Source organism: Somniosus microcephalus, chromosome 7 (genome assembly GCF_052327205.1).
Source record: "Somniosus microcephalus isolate GS21.2 chromosome 7, FLI_Smic_1.0, whole genome shotgun sequence".
NCBI classification, from domain to species: Eukaryota; Metazoa; Chordata; class Chondrichthyes; order Squaliformes; family Somniosidae; genus Somniosus; species Somniosus microcephalus.
The window spans coordinates 97,286,666-97,301,870 of record NC_140993.1 but is presented as its reverse complement, the minus strand read 5'-3'; the positions used below and the strand labels follow the sequence as shown (position 1 = coordinate 97,301,870).

At 41.8% G+C, this 15,205-nt stretch overlaps 1 protein-coding gene across 1 annotated transcript; it reads left to right on the top strand.

The window, feature by feature from the left end:
* Positions 1-7,022: 7,022 nt before the first annotated feature.
* Positions 7,023-10,913, top strand: LOC147114811 (fatty acid-binding protein, liver-like). The gene is made up of 4 exons (XM_085992774.1): positions 7,023-7,182; positions 7,690-7,862; positions 7,957-8,058; positions 8,334-10,913. The coding sequence occupies exons 1-4, from the start codon at positions 7,110-7,112 to the stop codon at positions 8,385-8,387; spliced, it is 402 nt and encodes a 133-aa protein (XP_085848900.1). The 5' UTR covers positions 7,023-7,109; the 3' UTR covers positions 8,388-10,913.
* Positions 10,914-15,205: the final 4,292 nt, after the last annotated feature.

Here is a 15,205-nt window from a genome sequence, read left to right as displayed (position 1 = left end):
TGCAAGGAACGCACTCATCCTAGCCAGATTTGCTTAGTCTAGTCAATCAAACACTTTTGCCTCGCTGCTTCTTACCAGAGCTTTGACAATGGCCAAGAACCAGAGGATTCCTAGTACTCTGACCACCATACTGACAGTTGCAAGTATTCCTAAGGCCTCAATGTGGAAGTCCCAATAGCGAAATGACAGATGCCACAACTGCAACATTTGCCATCAGAATTTTTATGTTCAATAACGACGTGATGGCATTTTTACAATAAACACAAAATTGCACCCAAGTGACTACCCTTGTGACTATTTGTGCAGAATTTTCCTCTTACGCATGCTCCTACGTGGTGCCTCCTCTGTGGCTTCAGCAGATGTGGAGGCCCCTTGCTCACTTTCCTGCTGCTCCTGTCTCGACACCTTTGGTAGACGTCCTCTGGGGTTGCGAGCCTGTGAGGGCTCATCAACAGTCTGCTGCTCCTGCGGCTGTGCAGGTGTTGAGATGTCTATCTCACTTGGGTGTGGACTCCGGTGGGGCTCTGACCGAGGGCTCTGCAGTGGCATGGAAGTGTGAGCGCTTGGAGAGGAGCCCCCACTTCCTTGAGGTCTGTCACCAACCTCCCTCTCATGGGGCAGGTCCCCCTCAGCGCCTGCAGGTGGCTGGAGAGCACCTTGCTGCACATCAGGGGGCCATGGGGACCCGTATCTGCAATGGCAGTCCTACTCAGAAGGACTTCCATGAAGGTCTGGTTTCTCTGCTCAATAGATGCCCATCGCTCCTCAAGAGATGTCATTCTATTCTGAACAATGACCATGTTTTCCATACCTTGGCAACTAAGCTCCTCCATGGCCGTAGCCAACATCTCGTCAACGTTGGCCGAGTCAAATGAGTATGTACCATATACCTGGTGGGTGGTGTCCTCACGTGTGATGACACTACAACTCATCCGCTTCATCCTTGACCACAATGTCTTCACCTTCGACAACCAGTTCTTTACCCAAACACACGGAACAGCCATGGGGACCAAAATCGCACCCCAATACACCAACATCGTCATGCACAAGTTCGAGCGAGACTTCTTCGCTGCATAGGACCTCCAGCCAATGCTATACACCAGATACATCGACGACATTTTCTTCCTATGGACCCACGGCGAAGAATCATGTGACTCGGCCAATGTTCTCTACCTCATACGTTGCAGGAAAGGATGCCCCGGAGCATGGTACATCGGCAAGACCATGCAGACACTGCGACAACGGATGAACGGACACCGCGCAACAATCGCCAGGCAGGAGTGTTCCCTCCCAGTCGGGGAACACATTCAGCCTCCGATCTTCGGGTAAGCATTCTCCAAGGCGGCCTTCGAGACACACGACAACGCAAAATCGTAGAGCAGAAACTGATAGCCAAGTTCCGCACTCATGAGGAAGGCCTCAACCGGGATCTTGGGTTCATGTCACGCTACATGTAACCGCACCTGACGTAGGGTCATCCAGACTTGAGTCGTCATTGGCTTGCTCTCTCTACACAGATGCGGCTGGACCTGCTGTGATTTCCAGAAAAAAAAATGTTTTTTTGTCTGTTTTTTTGTTTTTCATACAGACCCCAGCATCTGCAACATTTGGCCCCTTGTGACCCCACCTCATTGTTCTTTGATGTAATGTCTTCCTGACTAACCATTCACACCTTTGATTGCTGTGATTATCTCTCTGCCGAGGTGTGATAAATGGCAGTTAGAAAGATTACCTGTAATCATCTGGCATTATTCTCTGACTATATAAACTGTGTCTTTATGCATCTCTCCACTTCACCTGATGAAGGAGCAGCGCTCCGAAAGCTTGTGATTTCAAATAAAACTGTTGGACTATAACCTGGTGTTGTGTGACTTCTTATGTTTGTCCACCCCAGTCCAACACCAGCATCTCCACACCATGGCTACTTAGAAGGAGACAAAGATGGAGTGAGGTTGCAAGACCAAGGGCTCTCCCTGTGTGTTGTCAATTGTGTTCAAAGCATCAGAGTGATAGGGAGTGTGAGGGCTGCATAGTCGAATAGTTATGTGAATGTGAGCACAGAGAGAGAGGGAATGGGTAAGGATGCATGGATGTCAGTGTCAAGTGGGATGTGGAGGAAGAGATTGCTAAAGCTGAGTGCTGGTGAGGAAAGGCAATGGGGATCAGATTGAAGGTGATGGGAAATTCATACTTACTTTTCCAGTGCGCTGAAGGTCATGAAATCTTTTCCTGCACTGTATCCAGGTTCTGCAGGTGACTCCCAAGGAGTTGACCTCCTCAGCCATCTGCATCCACACTGCCTTGGTCTGAGTGGGAGGCCTCTTCCTCCCTGATGAAGGGAAGAACACCTCCCAGTTGGCCCTAGCTCCATCCCCTAATGCCTGCAGTGCCACCTCGTCAAAGCAAGGAGCTGATCTTGCCCTCCCGCTTGTCATATTTGCTGCAGCTCCCTCACACTGCACAGTCAAGAAGCTTGGCAGTCTGCAGAAGAAGCAAGGCTGCTGTGGACCTTAAATGCAGCAGCAATGATGACGTCATCGGAGGGGACTTTCAGTCATGAAAAACCCATTTGCAAAGGCTTCCCACACGTTGGAAATCAATTGGCCAATTAAGTTAAAATTGCATCAATCTCCCACATCCATTTAGATTCATGTGGGAAACACAAAATTCGGATAACACGACACCATCCCGCATCTGAGTTAAAATCTCCCCCAAAGAGTCTACAAAGGGATATAGATAGGTTAAGTGAGTGGGCAAGAATTTGGCAGATGGAGTATAATGTGGGAAAATGTGAGGTTATCCACTTTGGTAGGAAAAATAGAAAAACAAAACATTATTTAAATGGAAAGACTACAGAATGCTGCGGTACAGAGGGATCTGGATGTCCTCGTACATGAAACACAAAATGTTAGCATGCAGGTACAGCAAGTAATTAGGAAAGCAAATGGAATGTTGGTCTTTATTGCAAGGGGGATGGAATATAAAAGCAGGGAAGTCTTGCAACAACTGTACAGAGCATTGGTGAGACCACACCTAGAGTACTGTGTACAGTTTTAGTCCCCTTATTTAAGGAGGGATATACTTCCATTGGAGACAGTTCAGAGAAGGTTCACTAGGTTGATTCCTGGGATGAAGGGGTTGTCTTATGAGGAAAGGTTGAGCAGGTTGGGCCTATACTCATTGAAGTTTAGGAGAATGAGAGGCGATCTTGTTGAAACAGAGGGGGCTTGACAGGGTAGATGCTGAGAGGATGTTTCCCCTTGTGGGGGAATCTAGAACTAGGGGGCATCATTTCAGAATAAGTGGTCGCCCATTTAAAACGGAGATGAGGAGGAACTTCTTCTCTCAGAGGGTCGTGAATCTTTGGAATTCTCTACCCCAGAGAGCTGTGGGGGCTGAGTCATTGAATATATTCAAGGCGGAGATAGACAGATATTTGAACTACTTGAGAGTCAAGGATTTTGGGGAACAGGCAGAAAAGTGGAGTTGAGACCAAGATCAGATCAGCCATGATTTTATTGAGTGGTGGAACAGGCTCGATGGCCTACTCCTTCTCCTATTTCTTATGATCTTATGTTCATATTAAATTACAAAAGAAAGAGAAAGAAAGACTTGGATTTATATAGCGCCTTTCACAACCTCAGGACATTCCAAAGCGCATTATCGCCAATGAATTAATTTTGAAGTGTAGTCACTGTTGTAATGTGGGAAACACGGCAGCCAATTTGCGCACAGCAAGCTCCCACAAATAGCAATGTGATAATGACCAGATAATCTGTCTTTAGTGATGTTGATTGAGGGATAAATATTGGCCAGGACACCGGGGATAACTCCCCTGCTCTTCTTCGAAATAGTGACTTGGGATCTTTTACATCCACCTGAGAGAGCAGTAACTCTCTGACCCCAGACTCTATCTCACTTCCCTCCTCCCCACCACCCCCCCCCACCCCAATCACCTCTCTATCTTCATCAGGATAATGCACACATATAATAAAAACTACAAGACGTATGTAATCAGAATACTGGAGAACAGCAGCCAGAAGTTTCTAAGGCCTGAAGATCTTGCTGGATAAAGTATAAAAACAATTAACTTGTTGCTCCTGTCCTTTTCTCGTTGCTTCCAGGCCCCTCTCAGATCCTTTACTCTGAGGGGAGTCCTGGTGCGAGCCTCACTGACAGCTTTTCTTGGGTGCATATGCATTTGAGAATTGCATGGATGGACCAGGAGGCAGGTAGGTCGGAGGAAATATCCCCTTTTGCTTCAATTCCATAGGAACACTAAATCTGTGTCTATTGTAATTGCAGGCCAAAGTACACCCACTGGTGAGAGCTTCAGAGATTCCATGGCAATGTAGTGGGGGCAGAGACCGATGTAGTGGAGCATTTGGGAACCGAGCTTTCTCCAGATGCTACGATGATGAATATCAATCGTATGATGTTATGGCCTTGATGGAAATTTGACTACAGACAGGGCAGCTTTGGGAACTAAATATTCTAAGTTATATAATTTCAGGAGATATAGAGAAGGTAAATAGACAATATAGAGGAGTGTTGGCCTTGTATATGGTGACAGCCATAGACAGGAAAGTATTTATTGATGCTGGTGCTCAGACAGAGACTGAACTGAGTTAAGAAATAACGAGAGGTCTTTTACCATATGGAGCAAAGGTAGGTAAATGGAGTTGAGATACAGATCAGCAAAAGGAAAAATTGGCAGGGCTAGCAGGGAGGAGAAGCAGAGTGGGAATATTTAGATAGATTTTTCGAAGAGCTGGCACAGGTGCGATGGGCAAAATGGTCTCCTTCTTGTGCTGTAAGATTCTATGATCTAACTGAGTGGCGGAACAGGCTCAAGGGACTGAATGGCCTACTCCTGTTTCAATGTTCTATAATGGAAGTTCATTATAGACTACTGAATAGTTGGAAATAAAGGATAAGATTTGTAGGCAATTAAGGGAGGTTTGCAGAATTATAATATTTAGGAGCTTTAACTATCCTAATGTAGATAGGTCGGAGGAGTGGACAGATAGGTGGCAAATGCAGTTCAATGCAAAGTAATGTAAAGTAGTTAATTTTAACATAGAAACATAGAAGATAGGAGCAGGAGTAGGCCATTCGGCCCCTCGAGCCTGCTCCGCCATTCAATTCAATCATGGCTGATCATCCAAATTCAGTACCCTGTCCCTGCTTTCTCCCCACACCCCTTGATCCCTTTAGCCTTAAGAAATATATCCAACTCCTTCTTGAATATATTTAAAGAATTGGCCTCTACTGCCTTCTCTGGTAGAGAATTCCACAGGTTCACCACTCTCTGGGTGAAGAAATTCCTCCTCATTTCTGTCCTAAATGGATTACCCATTATCCTTAGACTGTGACCCCTGGTTCTGGACTCCCCGACCATCAGGAACATCCTTCCTGCATCTAATCTGTCCAGTCCTGTCAGAATTTTATAAGTTTCAATGAGATCCCCTCTCATTCTTCTAAACTCCAGCGAGTATAAGCCCAATCGACCCAATCTCTCCTCATAAGTCATTCCTGCCATCCCAGGTATCAGCCTGGTGAATCTTCGCTGAACTCCCTCCATGGCAAGAACATCCTTCCTCAGATAAGGCGACCAAAATTGCACACAATACTCAAGATGTGATCTCACCAAGGCCCTGTACAACTGCAGCAAGACATCCTTGTTCCTGTACTCAAACCCTCTCACTACAAAGGCCAACATACCATTTGCCTTCTTAACCGCCTGCTGCACCTGCATGCTTACCTTCAGTGACTGGTGCACAAGGACACCCAGGTCTCGTTGCACTTCCCCTTCTCCCAATCTATTGCCATTCAGATAATAATCTGCCTTCCTGTTTTTGACACCAAAGTGGATAACCTCGCATTTATCCACGTTATATTGCATCTGCCATGCTTCTGCCCAATCACCCAACCTGTCCAAATCATCCTGGAGTTTCTCGGCATCCTCCTCACAGCACACACGCCCACCCAGCTTTGTGTCCTCTGCAAACTTGGAGATATTACATCTAGTTCCCTTGTCTAGATCATTAATATATATTGTGAATAGCTGGGGTCCAAGGACCGATCCCTGCGGTACCCCACTAGTCACTGCCTGCCACTTGGAAAAAGACCCATTTATTCCAACTCTTTGCTTTCTGTCCACCAACCAGTTCCCTATCCAAGTCAATACCTTGCCCCCAATCCCATGTGCCTTAACTTTACACGCTAATCTCTTATGCGGGACCTTATCAAAAGCCTTTTGAAAGTCCAAATACACCACATCCACTGGTTCTCCCTTATCTATTTTACCAGTTACATCCTCAAAAAATTCCAGTAGATTAGTCAAGCACGATTTACCTTTTGTAAATCCATGTTGACTTTGTCCGATCCTGTCACTGTTTTCCAAGTGTTCTGCTATTACATCAAGGGGAAAAGTGCAAGGTATGATATTAGTAAAGGATAACCATAAACCATAAGATTCTGAACAGAATGGAGGAGCAGAGATACCAGGAATAATACATTATAGTTATGTAAAACTGCTTAAGAAATTAGTCCTTTTCACTGGATAACTGCAGTTAGCACAGTGACAAATGACAGAGATGACAGCGCAATCGTCCTGTGTTGCCATTTCTATGAATGTAGCGGCAAACTTTTTTTGTTGCCTCTCTCGCCACCTTCCAAAGCCACCTCCAAACAAACGCGCCTCTTAGCGCTTTCAATCACATCCCCACCAACTGTTCCCCAAAAAACCCCTCCTCCTGGGACCACGTTCTGCGAAAGGCATTTTATAAACAGATACCGCAAACCAGTCTGTGCACAGTAGCCCTGCAGGTGTGTGTGTGAGAATGTGTGCATTTTGCCTCTCATTGAACTAATATTTATGATTACTGTTGAAAATGTATTGACTTTTTTTTGACTCGCCTTATTCCCTACATCTGTCGTGCGATCTCTGACGTCGCCACTTTGCATTGGTTCGAGTATTTTGCACGTGGTTCTGAGCTCAAAGGGCTTAAAAGCCAGAGAGCTCTTCCAGCCGCTGCAGTAATTTCCCCCGTGCAGGGTTAGCAGTTGTTCTGCGTTTGAAGCGGTAGCGACATACATCCAAAAAAATGGTTGAACAGTTTATCGGAACGTGGAACTTACTCAAGACCGAAAATTTTGATGAGTACATGAAGAAATTGGGTGAGAATTTTGTTATTTTTATTTATATATTTTTTTAACCGCTGCAAATAATATCGTTGGTTTTGGGTCTGTGGCTGGGCTGCTCTCCGCGGGTTGCCGGTGTCCTTTGTGCCGGTTAAAATGCCAAGGTCCACAATTGATCCCAGAGATAAATAGTGGCGAATGCACTTCAAATTCGTAACGATAGTGGCCTCCGTTCGAAATACTGTGAGGAATTACACGACATATTTTTGCTGAGAGCCTGCAGCACTTAAAGTAGCAAATGTGAAAAGATGCATCGTACCAGAAAATGTACGCCTGGAATCTGATTTTGAATGTAGTGGGTGATTCCCCACCTCCCATCTATATCCTGACTTGACGTTCCCAGAAATGATTTATTTTATGCCAGTCTGATGAAGCGTCTCGTTCTTGCGCTGATTGAGCTGGGAGCGTCACTGCCATTCCCTCACTTGGTGGAAGCGGCATCGTGACCGTTAGTACCATTAAATGTTCCATTCTCTTTTTTAGACGTGGGTCTGATACTAAGGAAGTTAGGCAACACAACCAAGCCCAAGACTATCATTTCCATGAACGGCGACACGATCACAATAGCAACCGAGAGTACTATGAAAAGCACAAGGATCAATTTCAAGCTAGGGGAGGAATTTGATGAGACCACCGCAGACGATAGGAAAACCAAGGTGTGTGGACGATTAACCCCGTTGACCGTTGTGATTTGCTTGGTGTCCGACTTCTCGAGATAAATGTCATTCTTCTGTTTCAAATTCCCAATAGACCACAGTGATAATGGATAATGACAAACTGGTCCAAACACAACGGTGGGACGGAAAAGAGACAACATTGGTTAGAGAATTGAAGGATGGTAAACTAATATTGGTAAGGACCTCAGTACATCAATATAGGTAGAAAGAACTAAAAAGCTACTGCTGTTAATGAAGTGTAAATTTGTGACAGTGGATATTATTTAGATAACATTTTCTAGTTATCCAACAGTTTCTGGATTTATCATGAAGGTAAGTGCTTGCAACATCATCTCTATAGAGTTAAACTGATGTGCACATTTCTTGCAAGAATTATAAAATTGATATTTAAACCTACAGTGGTGCTTAATAATTTGCACGTAACTCATTCCTGTTTCCTTTGTAAATCAGATTTGCACCATAGGAGATGTGGCGTGCACCAGAATCTATGAGAAGGCAAAGTGATGACCTGGAACAAGGAGGATTGGCCCTGTTCAATAAACCTCACTTCTGCTGTTTTCTACTGGACTTTCCCTCAGTATTTTGTATAACTAGGACTGTTCTCTTTCATGGGATTTTTGGTTACACTTCAGGGTCTCTGCATGGTGAAAGACAAATTTCATGAGCTAAGGCAGGACTTAAAAATAATAAAAGCTGATATTTTCATTGTATGCATTTCCTGGTGAAGTGTTATGTAGGCATTAATCATTTTTTGTTTTTCTCATGAATGAGTGTGAAATTAGCTCATACACCAACAAAATCAGTGCCAGTCTACCATTGTGCTAATTTATGATTAACTTGTGACATTCTTATAAAATAATTGCTTAACCTTGAATATTACCTACATAACATATGGACAGATTATTAGTCTAGAAAGAAAAAGGCAGAAAATAACAGTTTGTTAAATTATTCAATACCTCCCATGATGCAAAAAAGAATCCAAAAATGCACAATTAAACAAAAATGTTGCTAAATAATGGAAAAGTGAGACCTAGAACAAACCTTCAAGTATTTACTTTGGCTGTTAATTATTGATTTATATTGCTATGTATATGTTTGTAATATTACAACTATAAATTGCTCACTAAGTTATACTGCAGCTATCCTGCCTGAAATCCTGCTCCTGTGTAAAATTGCAGGTATAGATTTTGATTTCAGTGATGTGGGACCTTATCAGATCTGTGCAACCCATGCAGATGGTGGGGGGGAGAGAAGAACAGCCCTATGTACAACCAAAATGCAAATATTGCCAAATTTTGCAGCTTTAATAAAATTGTATACTAAGCAAAATCAGTCTGATTCTCCTTGATATGCAGAGTGGTATTGGCTTCACTAATGAATGGATGGTATTGAAATAAGGTCTGTTCAAGTGCCAGATTATAAAATGTACAGAATTTCTTATCCATTGGAATTTTAATTTTAAAATCACATGCATGTTCAATGAAATTTCCCATTTTTGCTGTAAAACCATCTCTCTATATACATCTGGTATAAGCCTAAAAGGTGACACCAAGTTAGTTGTTAACTGGAGTTCAATAATGGCACTAACATTGAAATGGATACATGATATGGATAGTGGCATTTCTATTGTTGCCTTCTGTCTCTGCTTGAAAAGTCCCTGCCTTAATAGCAGTCTCTTAATTAGTACACAGAGACTTAAAAATAAAGAAATGGGAATTAGCTATAACTAACTGAATGTGAACATAGTGCAACATTATATTAAATGTCTTTTGAAGGCAACAGAAAGAAGTGGGCAGGTACCATCTGAGGCATTGTACCAATCTTGGTTACTACCCCTGATCCTGGTATAACTGACATGTATTCAGTCTTGCCTCTACTTGTGAAACTTGAACATGCATGCTGATTTGATTGTATTTTTAATCAAAAGTGGTAAAATTGTCTTCAAAATGGTACATTTGAGAATCCTTGCAAGCTCTTGCATGAACTGATGGGGCTCTGTAACTTGAGCAGCTACTGCCCATGCTTCTTGCTTCTATTGTGTTGTAAGTTTGATTTTTGAAGATTGATAGCCCAAAGCTGGTAATATCCATGGTTTTCCACAATAGTACAGCATTATGTATGTCAGTTCCTGACCCCTTACTCAAGTTATTTCTAATGTGGAGGAATTAGTTAATTTAGTAACATAGGATATATATTCAAGGATGTACTCCAAAGCAAGAAAAGTTGATTTTTGAACTGCTTTTGGTGTGACAAAAATCATCAGCAACCACATTTTTAAAGTCACTAATATTTTTAATTACAAAAGTTATACCTCATTGGCATAAATGATTCTGAAGATGATGGAAATGAAGGTTGAGTTAGGTTAGATTGAGTTGCCAGGGAGTGTAGATCTGACCGAATGGAGATACTATTCCCAATTACTAGAATGCACCAAGGAATAAAACATTTGTATACCTAAAGAATTATGTGATGAACTAAATGATTAAGAAATGAGATGGGTTGGTATGTTTGATATATTAGTGTGACTGGGGTGCAATTGTCAAGCTATGTGTCCATACATTCTTCATATAGTTATCTTGCAGCTCATTAAATGGATTGTGTTCTAGAGTTAAGGTAATGTATTCATATTCCAGAAGTTTAGTGTTCAAACACAAGTATGCTGTTAATGACCTCAAAGTTAATTGCAATCGGCCAAATAATAGAGAAGTTGCTGTGTTGCTCAATCAAGATTTTCATTGTTAAAACATTTAACTTTTGAAGGAGATGCTGTGTTTTGGAGTATATCATCTAATTGCATGTGGATGCAGCAGATGTAGCCTAGTGCTAGAAGTAATTTTATACACTAGCTTTTTAAAAAAAAAAAAGACTTGATTTTTTTTCCACTTATCACTTAGATATTCTACTGTACTTGATGAAGTGAAGTAACTGCTGATGGGCTGATTTAAATATTGCTGTAGTCGAAAGCTAACCCCAATTCTCAAACTAACTTGTTATAGATTCAGATTACTGATTAATAAAAAGATGAATGGTTTCCCTCTAAGTTTGTTGATTTTGGGTTCACCTGGTAATTATCATTTTCTCAGTAATACAGCATTTTAATCCTTCCAAGTGTATAGTTATATTTGTTAAATGCATTTTAAGTGCATATAGGGGAAGTTACCATTTTTCCTGACCTCTTCTAATCATCTCGGTGCAGCCGGGAAGGTGTAGTCTGATATTTTCTCAGTGAATTGATGATATGAAACAATATCAATATCATCAAACTTTATCTTAAACCTGCATGGTAGGAAGTGGAGTTTGAGCGTGCTGAATTACTAATTTGATCTGTACAGCTTTGGTGAGGCCTGCCATTTTCCATGGGCAGCATTTCCTTGTATTTTGCGCTAACACCGTGTTGGTTTCCACATGGACGCTGATAACACCCAAATCTACCTCACTACCACTTCTCTCGACCCTTCCACGGCCTCTAAATTGTCAGACTGCTTGTCCGACATCCAGTTCTGGATGAGCAGAAATTTTCTCCAATTAAATATTAGGAAGACCGAAGCCATTGTTTTCAGTCCTGGCTGCAAACTCCGTTCCCCAGCCACTGACTCCATCCCTCTCCCTAACATCTGTTTGAGGCTGAACCACACTGTTCGCAATCTTGGTGCCATATTTGACCCTGAAATGAGCTTCCGACCACATATCCGCGGCATAACTAGGACCGCCTATTTCCACCTCTGTAATATCGCCCATCCCCACCCTTGCCTCAGCTCATCCGCTGCTGAAACCCTCATCATGCCTTTGTTACCTCTAGCCTTGACTATACCAACGCACTCCTGACTGGCCTCCCACATTCTACCCGACATAAACTTGAGGTGTTCCAAAACTCGCACCAAGTCCCGTTCACCCATCACCCCTGGCTCCCTGTTAAGCAATACCTCAATTTCAAAAATTCATCCTTTTTTTCAAATCCATGCATAACCTAGCCCCTCTCTATCTGTGTAATCTCCTTCAGCCCCACAACCTGCGCTCTAATTCTGACCTCTTGAGCATCCCTGATTATAATCACTCAACAATTAATGGCCGTGCCTTCGGCTGCCCAGGCCCTCAGCTCTGGAATTCCCTACTTAAACCTCTCTACCTCATTACCTCTAAGATGCTCCTTAAAACCTACCTCTTTGACCAAGCTTTTGGTCACCTGCCCTAATTTCTCCTTATGTGGCTCGGTGTCAAATGTTTTGTCTTTTAATACTCCTGTGAAGCGCCTTGAAATTTTACTACATTAAACTGACTATGTAAATACTTCTTGTAGCTGGTTTCAGAACAAGATTGGTGATGTCTTGCAAGCATATTGTCTCTCTGACCTCTTGGCTATATCGGTACATGTAGGGATAAAATACCTTCAAAAGAAAAGGCAAGGAAATGCCTTTTTTTGGAAGTTTTGGGGATCTGGGTTTCACCACGAGTGATCTAAAACATGAGAGCCAAAATAATATAGGTTAGGAAAGACTTAAAACACAATACAACAGTAACTGCAACTCATTGTCTGTAAAATGCTTTGAAAGGCCCCTGAGAGAAACGATGAAGTGCTTTTGTAAATGTGAGTTGTTTATCTTGAAATCATTCAACAAATTGGGTTAGGGAAATTATTTGGATGTACTGTTGACCAAATATCTAGTGCCATTACAATGTATAGCAGGAGTTGTCAAGACAAGCAGAATGTTAGGGTGTATAAATAGATGGAATGCAAGTCCAAATGAAAGTAGATTTCAGTCTTCTCTCAAGCAATGCACTGCAGCTGAGAGGACAGGCAGACAAATTGCATTCCATGTCTAACCATATGCTACTGTAAACCAGTTGTTGGAATGTTTATATGAGAACAGCTCAGGGACAGTCCCTTGCATAGGGAAGCATTTCAACTTCACGCACCACTTGCGCACAGTTATGATTAGGAATTGTGGGTGCAGACCAGTGTCCTACCATTCTGTGCACCCTGTACAGTCTTGATGAAGGGGTAAAACAATTTCATATAATACGAAAGGAAGAAGAGAATAGCAGTAACTACTGCAGATTTTTCAAATAGTCTGTAGCTTTAAATCAGCTGGCACTACATTGTGCTATGTGCTTCTGCATCCTCCTAGTATTCATTTTGAAGTGATGAACAAGACCATACTGAATGCCCAATGGTCTGTTTCTGTGCTGTAGACTTGATGTAACATTACTCTCTGTCAACAGTTGGTATGGTCTTGTTCATCACTTCAAAATGAATACGAGGAGGATGTAGAAGTCTATGCCGACATTTAGGCTGTACACAAGCCTCATTGCACCCCTCTTCATACTGCATCAGCATACCCTTCTATTCCTTTCTACCCGTGCTTATCTAGCTTCCCCTTAAATGCATCTATGCTATTTGCCTCAACTGCTAATTGTGGTAGTGTGTTCCACATTCTTGCCACTCTGGGTAAAGAAGTTTCTCCTGAATTCCCTATTGAATTTATTATTGACCATCTTCTATTTATGGCCTCTAGTTTTGGTTTCCCCACAAGTGGAAACATCTTCTGTACATCGATCCTATCAAACACTTCCATTATCTTAAAGACCTCTATCAGGTAACCCCTCAGCCTTCTCTTTACTAGAGTAAAGAGCCCCAGCTTGTTCAGTCTTTCTGGTATCAACCTTGTGAATATTTTTTACACCCTCCACAATGCCTCTATATCCTTTTTATAACCTGGAGACCAGAACTGTTCACAGTACTGTGGTCTAACCAAGGTTCTATACAAGTTTAACATGACTTTCCAGCTTTTCAATTCTATTCCTCTAGAAATGAAACCCCAGTGCTTGGTTTGCTTTTTATGGCCTTGTTAATCTGCGCTGCTAGTTTTAGTGATTTGTGTATCTGCATCCCTAGATCCCTTTGCTCCTCTACCCCAATTGGACTCTTATTATCCAGGCAGCATGTGGCCTCTTTATACTTCATACCAAAATGTACCACCTTACACTTACCTATATTGAAATTCATTTGTCAATTAAAATCCTATTCTGCAAATTTGTTAATGTTATCTTGTATTTTGTCACATTCTTCCTTTGTATTAACTACACCTCCCTCCACCACCCCCAATTTGGTGTCATCTGCAAATTTAGAAATTGTATTTATGATTCCAGAGCCCAATCGTGAATGTAAATTTTGAGCAGCAGTGTTCTCCACACTGATCCCTGTGGAACACCACTTCCCACCTTTTGCCAGTCTGAGTAACTACCCTTTACCCCTACTCTCTCTTTTCTGTTTTGTAGCCAGCTTGCTATCCATTCTGCCACCTGTCCCCTTACTCCACATGCTCTGACCTTAAGTCATGAGTCTACTAAGGGGTACCTTGTATAAGGGCTTTTGAAAATCCAAATCTATTACATTACCCTTGTCTGCTCTTCCTGTTACTTCTTCAAAGAATTCAATAAAGTAGGTCAAGCATAACCCTCCTTTTGAAATCCATGTTGACTATTGTAGTTTTGGTTTCTAGATGGTTTTTCTATTACATTTTTGAGTAAAGATACCATTATCTTTCCTACTATCAACGTTATGCTAACTGGTCTATATTTCCTTGGACTTGTTTCATCTCCCTTTTTTTAAATATAGGAATAATATTAGCTGTCCATCAATCCTCTGGTACTATTCCCTTTTCTAATGCTTTGTTATATATATGTGTAATAGTGCCTCTGCTATCTCTTCCCTAATTTCTTTTAATATGAGCGATGCAATCCATCCGGACCAGATGTTTTATCCTCGCTAGGTTTGATTAGTTTATCAATTATTTCCCCTTTTCTATCTTAAATGTCTATCTTTTTTTGATCTCTTCTTCTACTGCCACACCCACCTTGTCAGTCTTCCTGGTAAATACTGAGGCAAGCTAACTATTCAATATTTCTATCGTATTTGCTATCGTATTCAATATTTCTGCAGTTTTGCTGTCATTACCTGTGAGTTTAGGTTGTGCATCCCTTAGTGGCCCTATCTCTATCCTGATTTTCTTTTGTTGTTGATGTGTCTGTAGAATACTTTACTGTTCCTTTTTTATATTCCATGATAATTACATTTTGTAGTTTCCTCTTTGCTTTCCTAATTGTTTTTTGGACTTCTTTCCTAACCTTTTTGTATTCCCTTTTGTCATCTGTTCCCTTATTGTCTATGTATTTAATGTATCCTTTCTTCTTTAGTTTCAATTTTACCATTGTCTTTTTATTCACCCATGGCATTTCATTATTGACTAGTTTGTTCTTGTTTTTAGAGGAATATATTTCTTCTGAACACTCTTGATCACTGTTTTAAATATTTCAAACTGCTG

Excerpts from the sequence above, each read along its gene's own strand:
- LOC147114811 (XM_085992774.1), top strand. The coding sequence starts at position 7,110 with ATGGTTGAACAGTTTATCGGAACGTGGAACTTACTCAAGACCGAAAAT. Across the intron at positions 7,183-7,689 it reads TGAGTACATGAAGAAATTGG|ACGTGGGTCTGATACTAAGG; the intron begins GTGAGAATTTTG and ends TCTCTTTTTTAG. Across the intron at positions 8,059-8,333 it reads AGGATGGTAAACTAATATTG|ATTTGCACCATAGGAGATGT; the intron begins GTAAGGACCTCA and ends TTTGTAAATCAG.